Source organism: Somniosus microcephalus, chromosome 21 (assembly GCF_052327205.1).
Source record: "Somniosus microcephalus isolate GS21.2 chromosome 21, FLI_Smic_1.0, whole genome shotgun sequence".
Classification (NCBI taxonomy): domain Eukaryota; kingdom Metazoa; phylum Chordata; class Chondrichthyes; order Squaliformes; family Somniosidae; genus Somniosus; species Somniosus microcephalus.
Window position 1 is genome coordinate 74,586,000 of NC_141007.1, and position 26,914 is coordinate 74,612,913.

General features: G+C 46.4%; 1 protein-coding gene across 1 annotated transcript in view; it reads right to left on the reverse strand.

Moving 5' to 3' along the window:
- Nucleotides 1-6,675: 6,675 nt before the first annotated feature.
- Nucleotides 6,676-26,914, reverse strand: part of LOC147102976 (sulfotransferase 2B1-like) — a 38,192-nt gene continuing 17,953 nt past the window's right edge. Inside the window, 6 exon segments of the mRNA XM_085963983.1 lie at nt 6,676-7,074; nt 13,289-13,408; nt 14,396-14,576; nt 17,820-17,914; nt 18,523-18,606; nt 18,609-18,645. Of these exon segments, the coding sequence (XP_085820109.1) occupies nt 13,299-13,408; nt 14,396-14,576; nt 17,820-17,914; nt 18,523-18,606; nt 18,609-18,645 (507 nt within the window). The 3' untranslated portion in view covers nt 6,676-7,074; nt 13,289-13,298.

A 26,914-nucleotide genomic window follows, 5' to 3' on the forward strand; every position in this document is an offset into this window, starting at 1 on the left:
CATAGAGCAAGACTTTAACTCTGGAACTTTTGCACGGTTCCACAATTTTGAGTACTCCCCCCTGTTCATTATGGTCACCCCGCATCCTGTATCCACTTCAAAGTTGATCTTAGAGTCATTTACTGTCAGTTGCAAAGTGATAGGATCCACTTTTGGAATGTTCTCTACCATACTATGCATTATGAACATGTCGTCTTCTTTCTCAGCTTCTCCGCTGATGTGATGTGCTCCCATTTTTTTCACTTCTCTTCCTAGGTTTTGCTCTCCTCCCCCTTTTGGTTTGTATTCCTCCACGGTTGCTTTTGCCCTGCATGCACGTTTTATGTGTCCTTTTTTCCCACACTTGTGGCACTTTTCCTCCAGAAACCTGCATTCCCTCACCAGGTGATCGCCATTGCATCTATAACATGCCTTTACATGCTCACGTTGTGGTTTCTGATGCCTGTTTAAATTGTGCACCATAACTTGACCTGCAACCTGCTTTGTAGTAGCCCAGTCTGAACCTTGTATTTCTTTTACATCTCGGTTCGCTGTCTCTATGGCTTGAGCAAGTTCCAACGCTTTTTCATACGTAAGCCCAGTCTCGGACAATAATCTCCGCTGCATTCGATCATCCATTATCCCGCAAACTAGCCTATCTCTCAGCATGTCTTTCAGGTTGTTGCCGTAATTGCAATCGTGTGCCAATTTTCGCAACACCGCTACATAATCCAATACAGTCTCTCCCAGTTTTCTGTTCCGTGAATTAAATTTGAAACGCTGTACAATCTCACTCGGTCTGGGATTGAAATGGTCCATTAGCAAGTCCACTAAGTCAGCAAATGATCTGTCTCCAGGCTTTGCAGGACTGCATAAGTTTCTCATTAAACTATATGTCTGACTTCCCACGGAAGTGAGCAAAATAGCTCTCCTTTTTCCGACATCATTTATATCATTTGCTTCAAAGAAATGCATCAGCAACTCGCAGTACTCATCCCAGGTCTGCGTCTGAACATCAAAAGCAGAGATCTTTCCTACCGTAGCAGCCATGATCCTCTATTCAGTGCTCTTTTTCTTTGTCAAGATGTGATCTGTTGATCCTCGTCGCCAATATGTGATATCTGAGTGGTAAGGTCAGAAACTGAGAGAAGAGCGATGTTCCTGTAAAGGTCAAGGGTGGGACCAACAAGCAAAGGGAACCTTGGATGACAAGGGATATACAAAAATGCATTAGAAATAAAAGGGGGGCTTTTGGCAGTTACAAAAGACTAAAGACGGAAGAAGCCCTAGAGGAGTATAAAAAGTGCAGGGGCATACTTAAAAAAGAAATTAGGAGGGCGAGGAGGGGCCATGAAATAACACTGGCGAGCAAAATAAAGGAAAATCCTAAGATGTTTTATAAGTATATTAAGGGCAAGAGGATAACCAGGGAAAGGGTAGGGCCCCTAGGGACCAAAGTGGCAATCTGTGTGTAGAGCCAGAGGATGTAGGCGGGGTTTTAAATGAATTTTTTGCATCTGTGTTCACTATGGAGAAAGACGATGCAGGCATAGAAATCGGGCAAGGGGACTGTGACATACTTGAACATATTAGCATCGAGAGGGAGGAGGTGCTAGCGGTTTTAGCAGGCCAAAAAGTGGATAAATCCCCAGGCCCGGACGAGATGTATCCCAGGCTGCTGTGGGAGGCAAAGGAGGAGATTGCAGGGGCTCTGACACAAATTTTCAGAATCTCTCTGGCCACAGGGGATGTACCAGAGGACTGGAGAACAGCTAATGTAGTACCATTATTCAAGAAGGGTAGCAGGGATAAACCAGGGAATTACAGGCCAGTGAGTCTAACATCTGTGGTGGGGAAATTATTGGAAAGAATTCTGAGGGACAAAATTAATCTCCACTTGGAGAGGCAAGGATTAATCAGGGATAGTCAGCATGGCTTTGTCAAGGGTAAATCATGTCTGACAAATCTGATTGAATTTTTCGAGGGGGTGACTACGGGGGTGGATGAGGGAAATGCTGTGGATGTGGTTTACATGGACTTCAGTAAAGCTTTTGACAAAGTCCCGCATAGGAGACTGGTCAAGAAGATAAGAGCCCATGGGATCCAGGGTGCCTTGGCGCGTTGGATCCTAAACTGGCTGAGTGGCAGAGGGTGATGGTCGAAGGTTGCTTTTGTGACTGGAAGCCTGTGTCCAGTGGGGTACCTCAGGGATCGGTGCTGGGTCCCTTGTTGTTTGTGATCTACATAAATGATTTGGATGAGAATGTAAAAGGTATGATCAGTAAGTTCGCAGATGACACGAAAATTGGTGGGGTGGTAAATTGCGAGGAGGAAAGCCTCAGGCTACAGGACGATATAAACGGGTTGGTCAGATGGGCGGAAAAGTGGCAAATGGAATTTAACCCTGAAAAGTGCGAGGTGATGCATTTTGGACGGACAAATAAGGCAAGGGAATACACAATGAGTGGTAGGACCCTAGGAAGTACAGAGGGTCAGAGGGACCTTGGTGTACATGTACATAGATCCCTGAAGGCAGCGGAGCAGGTAGATAAGGTGGTTAAAAAGGCATATGGGATACTTGCCTTCATTAGCCGAGGCATAGAATATAAGAGCAGGGAGGTTATGATGGAGCTGTACAAAACGCTGGTGAGGCCACAGCTGGAGTACTGTGTGCAGTTCTGGTCGCCTCACTATAGGAAGGATGTGATTGCTTTGGAGAGGGTGCAGAGAAGATTCACCAGGATGTTACCTGGGATGGAGCGCCTCAGCTATGAAGAGAGGCTGGACAGGCTGGGGTTGTTTTCCTTGGAGCAGAGAAGGCTGAGGGGGGACCCGATTGAGGTGTACAAAATGATGAGGGGCATAGATAGGGTAGATAAAGAGGAACTTTTCCCCTTAGTGGGGGGGTCAATAACAAGGGGGCATAGATTCAGGGTAAGAGGCAGGAGATTTAGAGGGGATTTGAGGAGGAACTTCTTCACCCAGTGGGTGGTTGGAATGTGGAATTCAATGGCAAGATGGAGGATTCACCTCTGAGTCATACCCATAATGCAATGCCACATTACCGTATAAACTGGTGTACCAGGACATTGAATACATGACCCATTACCTTAAAAACTGGTGAATGTAACCCCTTAATATTTGGCTCCATCTGGTGGATAACTTAAACATTACATCCCAGATTACTAGAAGACCATTATAAAATACTCACACTTTCTTGATGTAGTTAATGATAACTGAATCCTCCATGGTATCACTATACCTGCATTACTGACCATATTGTTTTTTTAACAATCAACTGCAAAACTGGTTTGTTGTGATTACATCTCAATCAATTATCCTTCAATAAAAATCAGATATCGACAGATTACATTTACGCAGCACCTTGAATGAAATAAAATGTCCCAAAGCCCTTCACAAAGATGGAAAATTACCAGAAACCAAGAGATGAAAGAAGGATTAGGAGACGTGACAAAAGCAAGATTGAAGAGATAGGTTGTTAGGAGGCTTTTAAAGGAGAGAGGGGTAGGCAAGGTGCAGGGGCTAAGGTAGAATGTACCAAAAGGCCAAAATGGCTAAAGGCTCTGCAACTGAAGGTGAAGAGGAGATGCAGAGGCCAGAACAGGAATATCAGGCTGTATGTGGTTTCAGGGTGGGGAAGGGAAAGACCATGTAATGATTTGTAGATGAGAATAAGGATTTAAAATTTATATGTCGGCAGATAGGGATCCAGCAAAGGCACAGGTGTAATAGAAGAACTGGCTTTAGTGTGGGATAGGATGCAAGAGGTGCAGTTTACAATTTGTAAAGGGTAGAATGCAGAAGGCCAGCATTACAATTATTTGAGTCTGAATGTGGTGAAGGTATGGATAACTGTGGAGTGGGAGCGAGGTAGGGGTGGAGGTGAACATTCTCACTCTCAATCATCAGCAAAGTGACGGAAGGTGTCATCGACAGTGCTAGCAAGCTGCACTTACTCACCAATAACCTGCTCACGGTGGGGGGAACTCTCCACTGGCTGGAGTCATACCTAGCACAAAGGAAGATGGTTGTGGTGGTTGAAGGTCAATCATCACAGCCCCAGGAGTTCCTCAAGGCAGCGTCCTAGACCCAACCGACTTCAGCTGTTTCATCAATGAACTTTCCTCCATCATAAGGTTAGAAGTGGGGATGTTCATTGATGACTGCGCAGTGTTCAGTGCCATTCACAACTCCTCGGATAATGAAGCAGTCCATGCCCACATGCGGCAAGACCTGGACGACATTCAGGCTTGGGCTGATAAGTGGCAGGTAACATTCGCACCACACAAGTGCCAGGCAATGACGAGCTCCAATAAGTGAGAGTCTAACCACCGCCCCTTGACTTTCAATGGTATTACCATCGCCGAATCCCCCACCATCAACATCCTGGGGGTCACCATTGACCAGAAACTTAACTGGACCAGCCACATAAATACTGTGGCAACAAGAGCAGGTCAGAGGCTGGGTATTCTGTGGCGAGTGTCTCACCTCTTGACACCCCAAAGCCTTTCCACCATCTACAAGGCACAAGTCAGGAGTGTGATGGAATACTCTCCACTTGCCTGGATGAGTGCAGATCCAACAACACTCAAGAAGCTCAACACCACCCAGGAGAAAGCAGCCCGCTTGATTGGCACCCCATCCACCACCTTAAACATTCACTCCCTCCACCACCGGCGTACCGTGGCTGCAGTGTGTACCATCTGCAAGATGCACTGCAGCAACTCGCCAAGGCTTCTTTGGCAGCACCTCCCAAACCCGCAACCTCTACCACCTAGAAGGACAAGGGCAGCAGGTGCATGGGAACACCACCACCTCCAAGTCACACATATCACCGTTCCTTCATCATCGCTGGGTCAAAATCCTGGAACTCCCTCCCTAATTTCTGCCTCATTATTGAGCTTAACTGGGTGCCCCACCGCTGCGTCGGGTTTGCTCAGTGCTGACGGACCCGACATTGGGAAGTGTGTGTGGCGGCGGATCGACAGCGGGTTGCAACCCGCCGTCAAAAAACCCCCCACTTTACGACCCGCCACCAATCGCGCCTGCTGACACCCTGCAAAATTCCAGCCAGAATGTTTGAAGCTCAGCTTAGAATCAAATTGATCAAGCCAGATCTGGTAGTGAACAAACAAGTTAATTACGCACCAGGTGCATTCCAATCTGTGGCATTCTACTATAACGATGCTGAGATGAGAGTTGGAGCAAAGCAATAATGATAGTGAAAGATAGTAAGGGGCTTGATGGACAAGGGCATCAAAAGGCAGAGGCAAGAGAGTTGTTGAGCAATTTGAGTGCAGATGTGTTGAGGCAGGTGGAAGCCCAGAGGTAAGGAAGTTGGGGGTTTCGAAGGCCGTTGGAAAGAAAGCAAGGTAAGTTTTCTCTAGGGATGGGATTTGAAGAAGGCAGGGAGGGTGGATATTAAGAGAAACAAGGAAGAGATCAGAAATGGCTTTAATCAAAGGCAGAGCTCGGAGGTGGTCTGGGATTGGTTGTGTGTGTGGGAATGTATGTGGAGAGCAAGAACAGGTGATCAGAGAAATCAAAGGAACGGTACACAATAGAATGAATAACTGGGCAAGGCAACCTCGACAAAAGGGAGTGAGTCACCATCTGTGAGCCAAGTTTCAGTAAGGCCCAGCATATTAATGGACTCATCCAGGATAAAGCCAAAAACATCAGCCATTCGTAATTTCACTGATAGTCACAGTTGAGGAGTGTGGGTAGAAATAGAGCAAACTGCAAATAAAATGACTCACAAAGGTTATAGATATATTATAACAAAACATTCAAGGGTGTATTCTGTTCATGGTGTTTGGATGACAATTATATTATCTGAACTCTCGAGTAGAATACTGCCTTGTAATCACTTTGAGGTATCTGCCAATCTGCATACAAATGATCAGAACACCTTAATTTGATTATAGTTTGTAACCATCTGTAAGATCTTAATGATCTAAGTTCTTGGACAAGACACCAATAGGCAGCAGCCAGTATGTTTGAGCAATAGATCAAGATTTATTAAGCATACAGCATAATATACTCAATATTAAGTGATAGTTTTAACGAGTAGCTCGCAGCCTTTGGTCTCTGGAACCTCTCGGACACAGATGACGTTGTCTTAAGTCTGTTCCTTTGTTCTCGCAGTACGTCTGTGTGAAGTTGCTCTTTGAGTATCGAGGTTTTAACCCTTTTATCAAAAGTTGGTTTGGCCAGTGTCCATATATGGTCTTTTAACAAAATCACCTTTTATAATTGGTTCTAATGGTCAAAATACCATTGTCTCTCAGACTAAGGTAGTATCCCCCCTTTCCAGTATTTTTCCACCAACTTTGCCATGTTCAGTGTTATCTTGTTTATAGTTTTTCACCCCATTGGAATTTACTTTATCTCTCATTTCTAGCTTCCCTGGTACAAGGCCTTTATACCAAAGGCCCATATCAGCACTATTTCACTAGTCTTGAGGTATCCAAACTATCTCACTTTAATCTACCAGATAAATACCTTATCTCCATGATCTCTCTCATTTTATGTACTTATACTAATTATTTTTTTAAATAGCATTGCAATTAGTTTTGGTAAGCGAATTCTAATTTCTACTTAGCATCATAATATTTTTTTTTTTAGCAATTTAACCTTCACTCGCAGTCTGTGGCTGTTTGTTGTCAAAACTTAGTCAAAATTGCTTTTGACTGACCTTCGCAGCTGCATTTTGAACAAGTCTTAGCTTTTCAGTTGCCCGGGAGTAATTATGGGTAATATTATTTGGTCAATGGCTAAACTTGAAGTTATACATATATGATTTTCATCTACTAAATATCTCTAAATATCAGCCTTTCGTACACATCAGTTATCCATTATTAATATCCTAGTATGAATCTTGTGACAAGTTACACACCAGTAATCACCCCATTCGGTTCCACACTGGTGATGTTGACGGCTGCCACCATTTAGTTCCCACTCACCAATAAACTCCTCGACCGGATTCCCCCATCACAATTACCCAAATAAAATATGCTCTGATAAGCCTTGTGTATATATAGTATATATAGTGTCTAGCACATCAGTCAGCACCTGAAATATAAATATAAAAAAATAGATGAATGTTCTGATGAAAGATCCAACTCAAAACAGGAACCTGTTTTTCAGGTGCTGAATGACCTGGCATTTCCTGTTTATTTTCAGATTTCTAGTTTATTTTTTACTTGGTTAGTTGATTAGCACGACATACACTAATTGCAATATAATTAAAATTAATTCCTATTAGTGGTAACATTTTTATTTATTGATTTTTTTTCTACTCCTGAAGGTGTTGACTAATACAAGGGTGTAGTTCCAAGGGTGCTGGTTTTCCACCAGTATCGCGCCCCTGTGCCCAGTATTCACTTGTGAGCCTAGACTGTCAGCATGCTAATCAACTGTAAGTGGAATCACAGCATTAGCAAAGCCCAATCCCATTCTCATCAGATATCTAAGCATGGAAAATCTTCATACATAGAATGGAGCAGGTGATGTGTTACTGTTGCAAGATGTGGGAGCCGGTGAACCCCATTGAGGCTCACGGTGATTACGTCTGTGACAAGTGTCTGCTGCTACAGGAACTCCAGCTCCGTGTTGATGAGCTGGAGTCTGAGCTTCAGACACTGCGACACATCAGGGAGGGGGAGAAGTACCTGGACTCTGTGTATCAGGAGGTGGTCACACCTATGAAGTTAATTAATTCAGATGTAGCCCATGGTCAGGGACAGGACGGTGTGACTATGAGTGAGGCAGTTACAAGGATCCAGGAGGTGGAGCTGGAGGAGCCGCAGCCCTTGCTCTTGTCCAACAGGTTCGAGGTTCTTACTCCCTGTGGGGACAGGAGCAGGGACTGCAGGGAGGATGAGCAACCTGGCCACAGCACCGTGGAACGGAGGGCCATTCAAGAGGGGGGAGTAAATAGAAATGTTGTAGTGGTAGGGGATAGTATTATTAGGGGGATAGATAGAGTTCTCTGCAGCCGAGAGCGAGAGTCCCGAAGGCTGTGTTGCCTACCCGGTGCCATGGTTAAGGGCATCTCCTCTGGGCTGGAACAAAACTTGCAGTGGGAGGGGGTGGATCCAGTTGTTGTGGTCCATGTTGGTACAAACGACGTAGATAGGACTAGGAAGCCGGTTGTTAAAGGAGTATGAGCAGCTAGGGGTCAAATTAAAAAACAGAACCTCAAGGGTAATAATCTCTGGATTATTACCTGAGCCACGAGCGAATTTGGCTAGGACAAATAAAATTAGAGAATTAAATGCGTGGCTCAAAGACTGGTGTGGGAGAAATGGGTTTTGCTTCCTGGGACACTGGCACCAGTACTGGGGCAGGAGGGAGCTGTTCCATTGGGACGGGCTTCACTTGGCCAGTGCTGGGACTAGAGTCCTGGCGGATCATATAACTAGGGCTGTAGAGAGGGCTTTAAACTAACTAGTGGGGGAGAGGTTCCTAGAGAGCAAATAATAAAAATGACAACAGAGAAGGTCATAGACTTAGGTAGCAGTGGAGAAATTAAAAACCAGAGCGTGTCAGGAAGGGGCAGAAGGTATGGAGTAAAAGGTAAAGTAATAAAAAGGGCAAAAGCAAGAACTAAGTGTCACAAAACATATTTGAAAGTTCTCTATCTGAATGCACGTAGCATTCATAACAAAATAGACGAGTTAATGGCACAAATAACTACATATGGGTATGATCTTGTGGTCATTACAGAAACATGGCTGCAGGGTGACAATGCCTGGGAATTAAACATACCAGGTTATTTAACGATCAGGAAGGACAGGTAGGAAGGAAGGGGAGGTGGGGTGGCTATGTTAATAAAGGAATCACTGTAATACAGATAAATGATATTGGGTCAAAAGATCAGGATAATGAAACAGTTTGGGTGGAGGTAAGAAATAATAAGGGGAAAAAAACACTACTGGGCGTAGTCTATAGGCCTCCGAACAGTTGCAACTCTGTTGGACGGAGTATCAATCAGGAAATAGTTGAGGCTTGTAATAAGGGAACATCTATAATTATGGGGGATTTTAACTATCATATTAATTGGACAAATCAAATTGGGCAGGGCTGCCTTGAGGATGAGTTCATTGAGTGTATTAGGGATGGGTTTCTTGAGCAGTATGTAACTGAACCGACCAGGGGGCAAGCAACCTTAGATCTGGTCCTGTGTAACGAGACAGGATTAATTAAAAATGTCCTAGTAGAGGATCCCCTTGGAATGAGTGACCATAACATGGTTGAATTCCATATTCAATTAGAGGGTGAGAAGGTTGGATCTCAAACAAGCGTGCTAAGCTTGAATAAAGGAGACTATGAAGGTATGAGAGCGGAATTGAGTAGAGTGGATTGGGAAAATAGATTAAAGGGTAAGACGATACATGATCAGTGGTGTACATTTAAGGAGTTATTTTACAACTTCCAAAAAATATATATTCCACTGAGAAGAAAAGGGTGTAAAAGAAAAGACAGCCATCTGTGGCTAAGTAAAGAAATTAAGGATAGTATTCGACTAAAAACAAGGGCATATAAGGTAGCCAAATCTAGTGGGAGGATAGAGGATTGGGAAAACTTTAAAAGACAGCAAAAAATAACAAAAAGATTGATTAAGAAAGGGAAGATAGATTATGAAGTAAATTAGCAAAAAATATAAAAACAGATAGTAAGAGTTTTTATAGTTATATAAAAGGAAAAAGGGTGGCTAAAGTAAATGTTGGTCCCTTAGAGGATGAGACTGGGAAATTAATGGTGGGAAATATGGAGATGGCAAAAACACTGAATGAATATTTTGTATCAGTCTTTACAGTAGAAGACACTAAGAATATCCCAACACTGGACAAGCAGGGGGATATAGTGGGGGAGGAGCTAAACACGATCAAAATCACTAAGGAAGTGGTACTCGGTAAAATAATGGGACTCAAGGCGGATAAATCACCTGGACCTGATGGCTTACATCCTAGGGTCTTGAGGGAAGTGGCGGTAGGGATTGTGGATGCATTGGTAATAATTTTCCAAAACTCCCTGGACTCGGCAAAGGTCCCGGCAGACTGGAAAACTGCTAATGTAACACCCTTATTTAAAAAGGGCAGTAGACAGAAGGCTGGAAACTATAGACCGGTTAGCCTAACATCTGTGGTAGGTAAAATTTTGGAGTCCATTATTAAGGAGACAGTAACAGGACATTTGGATAATCATAATTTAATAGGACAAAGTCAGCATGGTTTTATGAAGGGGAAGTCATGTTTGACAAATCTGCTGGAGTTCTTTGAGGAAGTAACATATAGGGTGGATAAAGGGGAACCAGTGGACGTAGTGTATTTAGACTTCCAAAAGGCATTTGACAAGGTGCCACACAAAAGATTATTGCTTAAGATAAAAAATCACGGGATGGGGGTAATATTCTGGCATGGATAGAGGATTGGCTATCTAACAGAAGGCAGAGAGTTGGGATAAATGGTTCATTCTCAGGCTGGCAATCAGTAACTAGTGGTGTTCCGCAGGGGTCAGTGCTGGGTCCCCAACTCTTTACAATCTATATTAACGATTTGGAGGAGGGGACCGAGTGTAACATATCAAAGTTTGCAGATGATACTAAGACGGGAGGGAAAGTAGTGAGTGAGGAGGACATAAAAAACCTGCAAGGGGACATAGACAGGCTAAGTAAGTGGGCAGAGATTTGGCAGATGGAATACAATACTGGAAAGTGTGAGGTTATGCACTTTGGCAGGAAAAATCGTAGAGCAAGTTATTATCTTAATGGCAAGAAACTGGAAAGTACTGAAGTACAAAGGGATCTGGGGGTCCTGGTGCACGAAACTCAAAAGGTTAGTATGCAGGTGCAGCAAGTGATTAAGAAGGCCAATGGAATGTTGGCTTTCATTGCTAGGGGGATAGAATATAAAAATAGGGAGGTATTGCTTCAGTTGTACAAGGTATTGGTGAGACCGCACCTGGAATACTGCATACAGTTTTGGTGTCCATACTTAAAAGACATACTTGCTCTCGAGTCAGTACAAAGAAGGTTCACTCGGTTAATCCCGGGGATGAGGGGATGGACATATGAGGAGAGGTTGAGTAGATTGGGACTCTACTCATTGGAGTTCAGAAGAATGAGAGGCGATCTTATTGAAACATATAAGATTGTGAAGGGGTTGGATCGGGTGGATGCGGGGAGGATGTTCCCGATGATGGGTGAAACTAGAACTAGGGGGCATAATCTTAGAATAAGGGCTGCTCTTTCAAAACTGAGATGAGGAGGAACTACTTCACTCAGAGGGTGGTAGGTCCATGGAATATGCTGCCCCAAAAAGCTGTAGAAGCTACATCATTACATAAATTTAAAACAGAAATAGACAGTTTCCTAGAAGTAAAGGGAATTAAGGGTTACGGGGAGCGGGCAGGAATTTGGACGAGTCTAGGTTCGGATCGGACATGGCCCTGTGGGTAGCGGAGCGGGCCCAGGGGCCGTGTAGCCTGATCCTGCTCCTGTTTCGTGTGTCTAATTCTGTTAGATTCAGGAGATGGTTCTGTGATAGTAGATTGGCGGTTAGGATCAGATCAGCCATGATCTTATTGAATGGCGGAGCAGGCTCGAGGGGCCGATTGGCCTACTCCTGCTCCTATTTCTTATGTTCTTATGTCAATAGTGATCAGTCCAGACAACTGCATGTTTCAGGCAGCAGGTTGTTTATAATATGCAAAACGAGGGTCCTACAATGGTAGGACATCAAAGCAATGTTAAGGTATTGACGGGCAGAGTGTGCACCCATTGGTACCAAGCGCAGCCTAATCCCTGGTCCTTAAAGAGACAGCTGCAGGCCACTCATGAAAACAAGTGAGTGAGAAAAAAATTCAATTTCTGTGCAGCCGGGCCTATAAAAATTGTGCCCCCTGCATCCCGACTTTAACCCACTCTGGCTTAGCTCTGCAGAGGAGCCGTCAGATTTATCGCCCATCCTGATCAGCGAGCTGCTGTAAACATTGGTTCAGTGCTCGCCAATCAACAACAACAACAACTTGAAGTTATATAGCACCTTTAACCTAGTAAAACGTCCCACGGGTAGAGTATCGGTGAATGCACTGCTGGAGGTATTTCCGTGGGAAAGACGAGCCAGGAGATGTGCAGAATCAAATGCTGGGCTGAAAAACGGAGGCAAAGTTAAATGTCACCACAAGATCCGGAAAGGGCCGGAGAAGTGGACTTTGGCCCAGAAATGTGATTTTCTGGCCAAGAACCACTCTAGTAAAATAAAGCCGAAAAAACAGTGAGGTAGAGAATGAGGATCCGCAGAAACTGATCCTATCCAACAGGCACAATGTACTTGCTACCTGTATATATATTATAAACTTGACAGTGGAGTGAGCTCTGAAATATGAGGGAGAAATGAGAAAAAAAACAAGGACATGCTTACTATGTTTAGTGCAATGAATATTCAAATAATAATTTTTTATATTATGTTAGTTTCTCACAAATCCTAAATGTTAAATGTCCTCAATATATGAGGGGAGGCAAAGGCTAAAGTTAACACATGAAAAAGACAAGAAAAAGTAAAATCAAACCAAGTTTATGGAGAACCGAAGCTCCAAAAATAAAAATGTTCTGAGCACTCTTAAGCATTCCAGTTCAGAAAGTAAAAAAAAGTTAATTTAAATTATGGGCATTGTGATCTGGAATGTGTTTTAATTTGATCCACCCCCACACTTCTCAGTGGATTAACACCTTACTGTATTTTGAGGGTGCACAGTTTAAGGCTTAAACTATGTACCGTCAAAATACGATAATCCTTCATGCTAGATTTACCTTCAAGTTTCTGCAACTCCAAAAAGTTTTTCTGGAGCCAAAGAAAATAACCTGGGATTGGATGGTATAGGAATTATGGGATGAATTCAGGTTTGCAGAGGGTATGGCTGGAAATTGTAGGCTCTCACATTTAATGTTCTCTATACTTATATATAAAATATATAAAAGCTGATTCCACACTCCCTTGTCCTTAATTTCCCACCCTGCGCATGCTGCTCTCCACTGGAAGCGCTGAATTGGCCTTTTATATTTAAAAACCTGGAAATGCTGTCAGGGCAATAGTACAAGTTTGAAGCTAACTGTGGAGAAGTCTGATGGCAATCCTATGCTCCATGTTGGAAATCATTGAAACAAATTTGTGTCCTTTTGTGCCATAAGCATGTTTCAGCAAACTAACCATGCACCGGTAAGGATTAACACTACTGCTGCAAATGTGAAATGTTATCCCGAGGCCAAAGCTCTGCATTTCACCTCTCAATTTTCAGTCTTCGTAAAATGTGAAATTTAGTCCCTTCATATTTTGGGAGTACAATGAATCAAAATGTTCAGCCTGGGCAGTGGTGAAATGGTTCTTCCAGTCTCCAGAGACACCTGTAACAGAATGATGTGGCATCTGGTTTTAAATGCTCTTTATTTCTACAAAAAAAGTGTACTTTGTTACATTAAATCGGGATGCATTTTATACAGGGACATTTTGTTTTTCCACACATTTTCGCGATCAGAGATTTCAAGTTTTTAAAAATGTCCTTGAAGTAGACATTATTTTCCATCAGATTTTGAACTGCTCAAGTCAAATGAAAAAATCTCAGCTGGGGCGGCAGTAGCAGCACTATAACTGGCCTCTGCAGCAAGAGGTTGGATCAGGAAAAACATGGCCAAGGGTCCCACCCCTGTAAACACCTGGACATGCACGTCTGGGCATGTTGGGCTATAATGCCCACTGCGGTTGCATAGTATGCTGGCACAGACGGTCAAGGATCACACATGCATGATGGGCACCTGGGTGAGATTCTGGAGTGTGTCCAGCACCAGTGGAACCATACTCCAGAAAGAGAAGGCTGAAGAGATAGGAGGGAGGAAACTGGTGAGGGGAATAAAACAAAACCTGAATTATTTAAATGGGTATCTAGCTTAAAAAAAATGCACTTGTAGGATACATGTGCTTGAAGGAAACATGGATATATTGCTTCTCATTTGTACTTTTCAATATTTATGATAGACAGCCTGTTGGGCTCTCTAACAAGCTGCGAATAGCTACATCCCAGAGCAACACCAAGGGGGATTGCTGGTTATGTGTCAGTTTTGGGAGATAAGTGTTTGCATGTTATAGTCCCAATAAGTCAGACCACTTGTGTGACAGAGGTGGTTCACTTGATTTCTTCATTAATTAAAGAATCACAAATAATTCTCTTTAGTGACTATGATTTATTGGATTACGATGGTGGGAAAGCTACTGTATAAATAGCTTATTATTAAGACTGATAATCTCAGAGCCATCTTCTAACAGTCTGTGCACCTAAAGTCATACTCATATGTAATACATTTTCAACGTATGTACAGCAATCTTTTACAAATTACCTTTTCTTAAGATTTGAGTTTTTGTTTGATCCAAGATCTCATTAGGAACCAATTTGTAGTTGGACATTGTATTTTCTTTCATGTTGCTGAACTTGCTTTGGTTCACAATGATTTCAATCACATCATCACTGAGCTGCTTTCCCAGAAATTCACTCAGTTTCACCACTGTTCCTTTCATATTCTGAACAGGATAAATTGGGGAAAAAATGTTGTAAATGGCCAAAGCCAAAACAGAAGAACAGCTTTTAACATTTTTATTCCAAATTACACACCTGTCCAATTAAAAAACTACTGTACTAGTATGCATAATTATGTCAACAAATTCATTACATCAAAGTATGCTTTTTTTTAAATTCGATTTTATGGGATGTGGGCATCGCTTGCATGGCCAGCATTTATTGCCCATCCCTAATTGCCCTTGAGAAGGGCAGTGAGTGCAAAGTACCTGAGAGGAGAAACATAGGCCCTGATTTACCTTACCTCGGCGGGTCTGTGGTGGGCGACGTGGTGCAGGGCCCGACCCCGCTGTTGGCTCCTACCCGGCCTTCGACATGACATTCCCCAATTGGGCTTGTTAAACCCGCCCAGCGAGTTTCCCGGCCAATTGAAGGAAGCGGGTCTGCCAGTTTCCTTAAAGGGACCATGCGCAAATTAATTTTGACATTTGTGTTGTCCGTGTTCTACAGCATTGAGGTGCTGCAAACACTGACAAGCACTGCACAGAGGTGCGCGGTTGCACCCAGGCTCTCCCATGACTCCCTCCATATACGGAGGGAGCCAGAGCATGCAGGGAGGTCCTCTTCCCTTCCCAGGGGCAGAAGAGACCTCCCCAGGAGACTAACACAGCCTGGTTGCACATTGCACAGGAGGGCACAAGCAGGGATGTCGTCAGGAGAACCAGGCTGCAGTGGTGCAAACCTTTCAATGATCTCAGTAGATCATGAAACGTTACTGCAAAGCCACACTCAACCTCATCCTGCTGTGCCACTCATCACATTCCCATCTCTCTGCCTTCCCTACCCTACTCCTGCACATCCTTACTCACACCAACTTACCTTGACATCACCACCCATCCCTCTCTATCTACATTATCACTTCCCCATCTCACGCCACCCCTCAGACGCACCCTCATCCTACTCCAATCATACCAACTAACAACACGCAAGGGTAGGCATTTGTGGGTTTTAGCCAATGTTCATGTAAAGTTTCTGTTAATGTGCTGTCAAACATTGAAATCTTTATTTTCAACACTTTGTTTTCTTGGACAGATGTGTGTGCACCTTTGGAAGTGGCTTAGCGAGTTGCGGTGAATGGTGAGACATAACGCTGATGAGTGTGAAAGGAATGGCTTGGGCATTGTAGGGATGCGTTATGTTGTTGGTGTGTGGTGGTGCCAACCTGGCGCATCATGTGGCAGCCAGGGTGTGCAGCGTCAAGTGAAGTAAATGTGGCCATGGTGAGGCCATCCCTGGCATCCTGGGCAGCAATGTGGTTGGGTGCTGATGCCCTCTGTTCTGTGCAGCATCAGGTGATTGCGGAGAAGGTTGGTATGGTTGTTGGTGCTGATTGTGATCAGATTCTGAGGACCAAGGTGAGAGAGTATAAAGTGCACCCATGCTGATGAAATAGATGGCAGGTGAAGTAGAGATGATAGAAGCGATCTGTCAATGGTGGGAGAGGTAACGAGGTCAGACTGCATGGAAACTTATGTAAAGACTTGCAGCATCCTGAATCTGTTGTGGATATTCGGTTTAGAGATGCTAGTGCTTAAGGGAAGATATCTGAATCAGCTGGGAGCTCTGACTTGACATTTGAAGCTGTCAACTCATCAGCTGATTCAATGGCCACTGACCTCCCGTCTTAGCTTCACTGACGAGGTCTAGGCACAGCGGGAAACCCGTGGGAGACCTGTGAAATTTTAAAAGCTGGGGAAAAAAAGCATTGTTAAGTGGCTGTTAACAAGCCACTAATGATTTGAATTGGGTCTCCCGTCGCTGCCCGTCAGGTCTGCTCAGCGCTGGCAGACCCGGCATCGGGAAATACAGGTGTGCGCATTTTGACAGCGGGTTCCCAACCTGCTGTCAATCATTTAAAATTTCACAGCTGACCCGCCACCCATCCCATCCGCTGAGCGCCGGAAAAATCGCGGCCATAGTTACATAGGAACAGGAGTAGGTCATTTCGCCCTTTGAGCCTGTTCCGCCATTCAATGAAATCATGGCTGATCTGTGACCGAACTCCACATACTCGCCTTTGCTCCATATCCCTTAATACCTTTGGTTAACAGCAAAAGAAATTAAAGGTGGCTTAACTGAGTAACTGAAAAGGGAGGAGACAGGAGAGAAGGCCCCGAGTGGGGCCGAAAGAAATAGGAAAGGGTGGTAAAAGTATTGGACTTGGGTCCAGAATAGCACCCAAAATGCAAATGGACACAAAAGGAATTCAGGTTACATAGCCATGGCAGAGATTAGAGGAGGTGCGTCCTGGTTGTAAACAAAAACAGGGAGAAGATATGAAAAAGTCCAACTTTAAAGTCCGAGATCCTACGGTGGGGTTAGCTTGCAGCATGCACAAATCAGTGTCCGGGTTCAGAGACAGTTGTGGAGAACGAATGAATCCAGAAGCCATTCAAGGAGCAGAATATCAGTGGGCACACTGCTGGAACAGTGAACAATGCAAAATCAATGGGAATACAGGGGAGCAGAAATACACCAGAGAGTGAAACAACCTGCACTGCTTTTGCATAGGCAGCTCAAAAGTGCTAGAGGCCTAGGAGCAGGATGCTTAACTGTGCCACTTCCGGATGGAGAACTTCTGGCCTCAGACCACCAGAAAAATAATAAATAGGAGGGAGAATAATCTTCTTTTAAAAAGTCACCAGGAACCATATTATTTAAATCACTTACATCATTCAGTAACAAAAGGGATGTTTTTTTTTGAAGCAAATGGTAACTACAGTTTACCCAGAATAATCAGATGCCTACGGTTTTACATATTAGAGCAAACACTGAACAATGTAACATCAATACAGGAGAGCAAAAGGAAGCCAAGTTTGGTCGCCTTAGTAGAATGGGTTATGGTTATGGGCCCCATATCTCTCTCAGCAGAGTTGAACTCCCAACATAGAGGTGTGTTTGAACTTCCACTCTAAACACCACTCAAACTATGTTACCCTCAGTGGCGATCCCACTAGATTAAATACTTAATTGTGGCATCAGCATACATCACAAGACACTAGAAAACTACTTAGACCAGCCCCACCCCACAACAGCATTCATGTTCAAAATCAGTAAACAGCACTGATGGCTGCCATGGGGAGTCAATGACCCAGCCTGGAAGAGGGAGAGTGGTAGTAGGTTACAGCAGTGAAGGGCTTAAAGGAGAGCAATTAGGTAATATATAAATTAAAAACAAAATCATATACCTGCAACATCTCTTCATAGCTCACAAACAGGACATTCTCTTTATCCTTTACAGCCCACCAGCTCTTTACATGGTCAAACCAGTTGCCGAACATTACTTTAAAAGAATGTATTAAAAATAAGAGTGTTCATTAGCCAAACAAAAACATGAAATGCTGCTTCTCTTTTCCTAAAAAAAATTTTTTGCCATGTAAATTGTAATCTTAAATGATTTACAACCCTTTTGATGTCATGTATAACCATCATTCAATCAACATATAACCTGTATAACATTGGCAACAGACGCTAGGGACCAAACAAACTGATTTTAAACTTGGGCTCTTGACTACTCGAAGGGCTGTAATAAATTGTAACTTCATCATCTGTGTAACTGCATCAACAAAGCCGCTATTAAATCTATCAGGTGAAAGAAGTTAGCATATTGCGCTTTGCCTGCGGTTAACTCCCTGCTTTGGTTTTGGGCAGTCCTATAAAGTGGCTTCCCCAGTCTGACGGTCAGCTCTCTTTAATCTTTCAGATGCTAACTTTCTGGGTTTTTTTATTTCAGAAATCTAGAACACCAATCTTGTTTCAAGCGATTTTATCTAAACGAGTTTTGTGTGCATGTCCAATACGTTTGTGAAATGAAATCGCAAATTTGACCCTTCTCCAGGTTAAGCATCACTGGAGCAACAATTTTAAATTTAGTACTGCAGTTCGTATTACCATTTCCTTCCAGGAATCTCTGCATAAACTTCTCGAACTTGCCCGGGCTATCCAAGAAAGCAGCCATGCTGTGATAATAAAAGAAACAAGCACATCCTTTGGATTTCGAACCATATATATGGCCTGCAAAATAAACTAAAATATCAAAAAAGAAAAATGTGCATTTTGTTTTAAGAAAACTTTAATCTATATCTATAAATCGGTACTTCTGTCTGTCTGTCTGTCATCGCGTGTGCGTCTGTCGGGTATGCGCTCGAAAGTTACAGGGCGTACCAACGCGCGCGTTACCTTCAAAGAAAGCTTACGCTTCCGAGACGGTTTTAAGCGTATTTACGTTTCGGCCGGGCTAAAATCGCGCCCGCGGTATCCCAAAAACCTTAACATTCCGCTCATTAGCATCTCATTATCCGCTCATTAGCGACAGAGTGACCTCGAGCTCGACCAATCGTACGCCGGGTTGCTGGCGTGTGCCGCCGGGCCCATCGGTGCGTGTGTGGCCGGGCCTTATCGTTCTGAACCGAGGTGAGTCGCCGCCATCTTGATTCCAAACTTTTCCTTTCTTTTTCCCGCTTTCTGCGTCTTAAAAAAAAACGTTGCTTTTAAAACACATATTGTTTTAAAAAAAAATGATTTAGAAAGTAATTAACTTATCTAATCTCATTAATTTTCCTACCTTTCCCCGTTTTTCCAGGTAGGCCTAGAAGCCTCGGCGTCTCCTCCGCACCCACGCCCGAGCTAGGCACCTCCCGGCCCCACTCGAAGGCTGGAGGGCCGAGCCTCAGCCCAGCGCCGCTAGGGTGCGCGCGCAGCAGGAGCTGAGACGCGGCGTCTCTCACTGGCTCGGCCGGGGGGCGGGGCTTGCTGAGCGTCCAGCGTTACCCTGGCAACCGGGCCCGCCGGCCGTCTCGCACAGCCGCAATCGCCGGTCTTCACCTGGGGGGGGGGGTGCCGTGACCCTCGGGCCGCCAGAGAGAGACGCCGCGTCTCAGCTCCTGCTGCGCGCGCAATCGGCGGTCTTCACCTCGGGGGCGCTGCGACCTCGTGGGGGGGCCCCCCGCCCTCCCTCCCCCCCCCGCCCTCCCCTCTCCCCCCCCTCCTCCTCCACCCCCTCCCCCTCCTCCTCCCCCCCCCTCCTCCTCCCTCCCCTCCCCCCCCTCCTCCCTCCCCTCCCTCCCCTCTCTTCCCCCCAGTCCGCTCGCTCTCTTCCCCCCAGTCGCCTCTCTCTCTTCCACCCAGTTGCTCTCTCTCTTCCCCCTAGTCGCTCTCTCTCTTCCCCCTAGTCGCTCGCTCTCTCTCTCTCTTCCAACAACATGCCCTCGAAAAAGCCTCGCACCGCCGAGCACTTCAGCTAGTATATAAATAAATCGGTACTTCTGTCCTTCATCGCGTGTGTGTCTGTGGGGGTATGCGCTCGAAAGTTACAGGGCGTACCTACGCGCGCGTTACCTCCAAAGAAAGCTTACGCTTCCGAGACGGTTTTAAGCGTATTTACGTTTCGGCCGGGCTAAAATCGCGCCCCGCGGTATCCCAAAAACCTTCAATGTTCCCGCTCATTAGCATCTCATTATCCGCTCATTAGCGACAGAGTGACCTCGAGCTCGACCAATCGTACACCGGGTTGGTGCGTGTGTGGCCGGGCCTTATCGTTCTGAACCGAGGTGAGTCGCCGCCATCTTGATTCCAAACTTTTCCTTTCTTTTTCCCGCTTTCTGCGTCTTTAAAAAAAACGTTGCTTTTAAAACACATATTGTTTTAAAAAAAAATGATTTAGAAACGAATTAACTTATCTAATCTCATTAATTTTCCTACCTTTCCCCGTTTTTCCAGGTAGGCCTCAAAGCCTCGGCTTCTCCTTCGCACCCACGCCCGAGCTAGGCCACTCCCGGCCCCACTCGAAGGTTGGAGGGCCGAGCCTCAGCCCAGCGCCGCTAGGGTGCGCGCGCAGCAGGAGCAGGTGAGACGCGGCGTCTCTGTTCCGCGCTCGGCTCGGGTGGGGGGGGGTGGGGGGCGGGGCTCGGCCGCCTCTCAGAGCCGCAATCGGGCCTCGGCCGGGGGAGCGGGGCTCGGCCGCCGGCCGTCTCTCAAAGCCGCAATCGGGCTCGGGCGGGGGCTCGGCCGCCTGCCGTCTCTCAGAGCCGCAATCGGGCTCGGCCGGTGGGGGGAGAGGCTCGGCCGCCTGCCGTCTCTCAGAGCTGCAATCGGGCTCGGCCGGGGGGGGGGGGGGAGCGCGGGGCTCGGGAGAGCGGGGCTCTCGGCCGGGGGGGGGGGCGGGGCTCGGAGAGCGGGGCTCTCGGCCTGGGACCCCCCGCACCTTCCCCCCGCCTTCCCCTTCCCCCCCGCCGCCCCCCCTTCTCCCCCCTCCGTTCCCCCTTCCCCTTCCCCCGCGCCCCTCCCCTTTCCCCCTCCCTTCCCCGCCCCTCTTTCCCCCCCCCTCCCTTCCCTTCCCCCCCGCCCCATCCCTTCCCCCCCCCGCCCTCCCTTCCCCCCCGCTCTCTTCCCCCCCACTCCCGCTCTCTCTCTTCCCCCCACCCCGCTCTCTCTCTACCACCCAGTCGCTCTCTCTCTTCCCCCCAGTCGCTCTCTCTGTCTCTCTCTCTCTCTCTTCTCCCCCCCCCCCCCCAAAGTCGCGCTCTCTCTCTCTCTTCCAACAACAACATGCCCTCGAAAAAGCCTCGGCACCGCCGGGCACTTCAGCTAGTCTATATATATAAAGCATTATGTCTGTCTGTATGTCTGCATGTCTGTCTATATGTATGTCTGTCTGTCCGCTATAACACTCAAAAGTTATAGAGCGTACCTACACATATATTATATCAAAAGAAAGCTGATGATCAGGGGAGTGTCATAGGCATATTTACTTTTTGGTCAGACAAACATTGTTCGGACAGTATAGAAAAAACGTTCAAAAATCCACTCATTAGCGGTTGACCAATCCTACCGCTCATTAGCGTTGAGTGACGTGATGGTTGACTAATCCTACAGTTCAGTGACCTGATGGTTGACCAATCGGTGCGTCACGGGCGGGACCTAATCCTGCAGCCTCCCGAAACTTCGCCGCCATTTTTCCCCCTGCTTTCCCTCAACAGCGAGCGGGGCAGCTGCATCGGCCCGCCGGAGCGGGAGGTGAGTTGGGGTCACTCGGCCGGGCCTCACAACCCGCTCGGCCCGAGACACAGAGCGGGGGAGCGGCAGCAGCCGGCCCGTCAACCGTGCAGCCCTCTAAACTGCCCTGGCAACGCCGGGCCCCCCTGCTAGTATAATATATTCTGTTGAATCCTAGATATCAAAAGCTATATCTTCATGGAAATTACAGTAGTTATTAATATTTTCATTTATCAGTATGGCAGATTGAATTATCTACCTCGGTGTGACCAGAACATACAGGCCAGATACTAACCCCAATATGCATGCCATTGAGCTGGCTGACCAGGACATTGTTCAATATTTCCTCCCTGTTGTATGTGGATTGTACCCTTTCATCAGTTTTGTTTCTCCTGCATACCATACAGTTGGACCGGGGTTTAATGATGTGACATTGCCAACATTACAATATCACACCATGCTTTGGTATGATTTGGGGGATCTTAAAACCTGGAGATTGGGCACAGTTGAATCATACCTCGGTGCCTCCTGGAGAGCTTTTATTCTTAAACTAGCTGAAGTGCCCGACGGTGCCGAGGCTTTTTCGAGGGGCATGTTGTTGTTGGAAGAGAGAGAGAGAGAGCGACTGGGTGGGGGGGGTGGGGGGCGGGGGCCGGAGAAGAGAGAGAGAGAGAGCGCGACTGGGGGGGGGGAAGAGAGAGAGCGACTGGGGGGGAAGAGAGAGAGCGACTGGGGGGAAGAGAGAGAGCGACTGGGGGGGGGAAGAGAGAGAGCGGGTGGGGGGAAGAGAGCGGAGGGGGGGGGAAGGGAGAGCGGGTGGGGGGAAGAGAGCGGGGGGGAAGGGAGGGCAGGGGGGAAGGGAGGGCGGGGGGGAAGGGAGGGGGGGAAGGGGCGGGGGGGGAGAAGGGGGGGGCGGGAAGAGGAAGGGGCGGGCGGGGGGGGGGGGACCAGGCCGAGAGCCCCGCTCTCCCGAGCCCCGCCCCCCCCACCGAGCCCGATTGCGGCTCTGAGAGACGGCCGAGCCCCGCCCCCCCGCCCCGGCCGAGCCCGATTGCGGCTCTGAGAGGCGGCCGAGCCCGATTGCGGCTCTGAGAGACGGCCGGCGGCCGAGCCCCCGCCCCCCCCCCGAGCGCGGAACAGAGACGCCGCGTCTCACCTGCTCCTGCTGCACGCGCACCCTGACCCTCGTGGCTGACGCCGTTGCCCCTGGGTAACGTGACACGGGCCGGGGGGGGGGAGGGGGGGAGGAGCTTAGCAGCAGCCCAGTTACCTAGCTCGGGCCTGGCTGGGCAAGGAAAGTCCCAGGCTTTCAGGTATAGAAAAAAAACGGGCAAAGGTAGGAAAAAGAATGTTCAGGTTCGATAAAATATTTACAAATGAGTGATTTATTTTAAAAGAATTTAATAAATTGAATTTTATTTTGCTGGAAATGTATATTTGAAAAGAAAGACGCAGAAAAGCAGGAAAAAGAATGGAAGCAAGATGGCAGCGACTCACCTCGGTTCAGAACAATAAGGCCCGCCAACACACGCACCGATTGGCCCGGCCGCACGCGGAAGCAAGCCGCCGTACGATTGGTCAACCTCGAGGGTCACTCTGTCGCTAATGAGCGGATAATGAGATGCTAATGAGCGGAATGTTGAAGGTTTTTTCAGATACCGAGCGGGCGCGATTTTAGCCCGGCCGAAGCTTAAATACGCTTAAAAACCGTCTCGGAAGCGTAAGCTTTCTTTGGAGGTAACGCCTGCGCGTAGGTACGTCCTGTAACTTTCGAGCGCATACCCGACAGACGCACACGCGATGACAGACAGACAGACAGACAGAATGACAGACAGATGTACCAATTTATTTATATACTAGCTGAAGTGCCCGGCGGTGCCGAGGCTTTTTTCGAGGGAATGTTGTTGTTGGGGAAGAGAGAGAGAGCGACTGGGGGGAAGAGAGAGAGCGACTGGGGGGAAGAGAGAGAGCGACTGGGGGGAAGAGAGAGAGCGACTGGGGGAAAGAGAGAGAGCGACTGGGGGGAAGAGAGAGAGCGACCTGGGGGGAAGGGGAGGGGAGGAGGGGGAGGGGAGATGAGATGGGGTGGGGAGATGGGGTGGGGAGGGGGGGAGGGAGGGAGAGGAAGGGGAGGGGGTGGGGTGAGGGGTGGGAGGAGCTTGCCACACAAAACAATTGCCTAGGGGGTCCAGCATGGCTGGCAACAGACGCCCAGGCTTCGAGGCCTACCTGCAAAAACGGGGAAAGGTAGGAAAATTAATGAGATTAGATAAAAGATTTAGAAAGTAATTAACTTTTTTTTAAAAACAATGTGTGTTTTAAAAGCAACTTTTTTTTTTATGACGCAGAAAGCGGAAAAAAAAGAAATGAAAAGTTTGGAATCAAGATGGCGGCGACTCACCTCGGTTCAGGACGATAAGGCCCCGCCCCACCACACACGCACCGATTGGTCGACCGTCAGGGTCACCGAAGCATAGGATTGGTCAATCGTCCCGTCACTCGACTCTAGGAGGGCCCGCCCGCACGCACCAGGAACCCGCCCCCACCACGCAGCGATTGGTCGACCGTCGGGTCGCTCGACCGTACGATTGGTCGACCTTAATGTCACTCTATGCTAATGAGCGGTTAATGAGATGCTAATGAGCGGAATTTTGAACGTTTTTTGGATACCGCGGGCGCAATTTTTGTCTCCGCCGAAACGTAAATACGCTTATGACCGTTCCGGAATCGTAAGCTTTCTTTTGATGTAACGCACGTGTAGGTACGCTCTATAACTTTAGAGTGTATAGCCAGCCAGCCAGCCAGCCAGATCTATCCTTTTATATATATAAAAATATAAAATAAATATATAATATAAATATATATAAATAAAAAAATAAAAATAATAGAGAAGAGATAGATAATGGAAGAAAATAAACTGAATTTTTCAACTTGGAAAGCTTACATACTTTGAAAGGTAATTAGGCTAAAATGGGGGCCACTCCTTTCCTAACTTTAAATAGAGTGGAGACAGACAGTCTGCAATAGGCAGTTTTGTTTTGTTTTGTTAGGAATTAATTACAATAAGAGACTCTTTGGGAACACTGCTGAGTTTTTCCAGCATTTTCTGTTGTTATTTCGGATTTCCAACATCTGCAGTATTTTGCTATCCTGCAATTTAGACCATTTCATTTATAAATGTGTCTGTCAGCAAACTGCAGAAATTACTTCCTGTAATATATTTAATTCCTAGGGGTTTTTTTAAAATCAGCATTTGTATTATTGGCCAAGGGCAAAACAGCATCGTTCCCAGTTCAGTACTTTTTTTAAAAAATCCTGAAAATGTCAGAAGGAAAGAATTTCTCAAACACTTACGTTATGCTATTCCTCAAAGGAAAACTTCACAGAACTTATATCCTGTGTAGTCCTATGTAACAGAAAAGCAGTGCTGGTATAGAGTTTACTAAACTGCCTGCCTTAACCAAATAAAGTTATATAGTCATAAAACGGCACAGAAGGAGGCCATTCGGCCCATCGAGGTCCGTGCCGGCTCTCTGTGGAGCAATCCAGTCAGTCCCACTCCCCCGCTCTATCCCCGTAGCCCTGCAAGTTTATTTCCCTCAAGTGCCTATCCAGTCTCCCCTTGAAAACATTGAGTGTCCCCGTTTCCACCACCTCCGTCGGCAACAAGTTCCAGACCCTCCACTCGCTGCGTAAAAATGTTTTCCCTTACGTCCCCCCTGTATCTCTTGCCCAAAACCTTAAATCTGTGTCCCCTAGTCCTTGTACCATCAACTAGTGGGAACAGCCTTTCCCCGTCTAGCCTATCCAAACCCATCATAATCTTGTACACCTCTATCAAATCGCCCCTCAACCTCCTTTGCTCCAATGAAAACAAATCCAGCTTCTCCAACCTATCCTTGTAGCTAAGATTCCCTAATCCCTGGAACCATTCTGGTAAATCTCCTCTGCACCCTCAAGGGTCTTCACACCCTTCCTAAAGTGTGGTGACCAGAACTGGACGCAATACTCCAGTTGTGGCCTAACCAGCGCTTTATAAAGGTTCAGCATAACTTCTCTACTTTTGTACTCAATACCTCTATTTGTGAAACCCAAGATCCCATATGCTTTGCTAACCACTCTCAATGTGTCCTGCCACCTTAACTCTCAGGTCCCTCTGTTATCAATCCTCTCTGTTACTTCATCAAAAAATTCAATTAGATTAGTCAAACATGATCTGCCTTTTACAAATCCGTGTTGGCTCTCCTTAATTAGCTTAAACCTCTCCAAGTGCCCATTAATTTTTTCCTTGATTGTTGTTTCTAAAACTTTACCCAGCACTGATGTTAAACTGACCGGCCTGTAGTTACTAGGATTGTCCTTACACCCTTTCTTGAACAATGGTGTCACATTTGCCACTTTCCAATCCTCAGGCACCTCCCCCGCATCTAGGGAAGATTGGAAAATTATGGCAAGCCCTTCCGCTGTCTCCTCCCCCATTTCCCTTAGCAACCTGGGATGCAAGCCAGCTGGACCAGGCGACTTATCCATTCTACGCATACCCAGCCTTTCTAGTACAGCCTGTCTATCAATTCTCACCCCTTCCATTGCTTCTACCTTTTCCACTGCTACCGATATTTTGTCAGCATCCACCTCCTTAGTAAACACCAATACAAAGTACTCATTGAGTATTCTAGCCTAGCCCTGCACTTCTAAGCATATATCACCTTCTTTGTTTCTAATAGGCCCCACCCAGCCTCTTACTACCCACTTACTGTTTACACGCTGGTAGAAGATTTTTGGGTTCCCTTTTATGTTAACCACCATTCTACTCTCATATTCTCTCTTTGCCAATCTTATTTTCATCTTCACTTCCCCTCTCAACTTATTGTACTTGGTCTGGTTCTCCCTTGAACAATTCACCTGACATGCACCATACACCCTCTTTTTGTTTCATCATCTTCTCTATCTCCCTCATCATCCAAGGAGCCCTTGCTTTGGTTCCCTTACCCTTCCCTCTTGTTGGAATGTACCTAGCCTGTACTTGGAACATCTCCTCCTTAAAGATCACCCATTGTTCCGTTACAGTTTTTCCTGTCAGTCTTTGGTTCCATTTTACTCTGGCTAGATCCTTTCGCAGCCCATTGAAGTTAGCCCGATTCCAGTTCAGAAGTTCCACTCTAGATTGTTCCTTGCTCCTCTCCATTGCTAATCTAAAAAATTTTTTTATTTGTTTTTTTTTTAATGGGATGTGGGCATCGCTGGCAAGGCCAGCATTTATTGCCCAGCCCCAATTGCCCTCGAGAAGGTG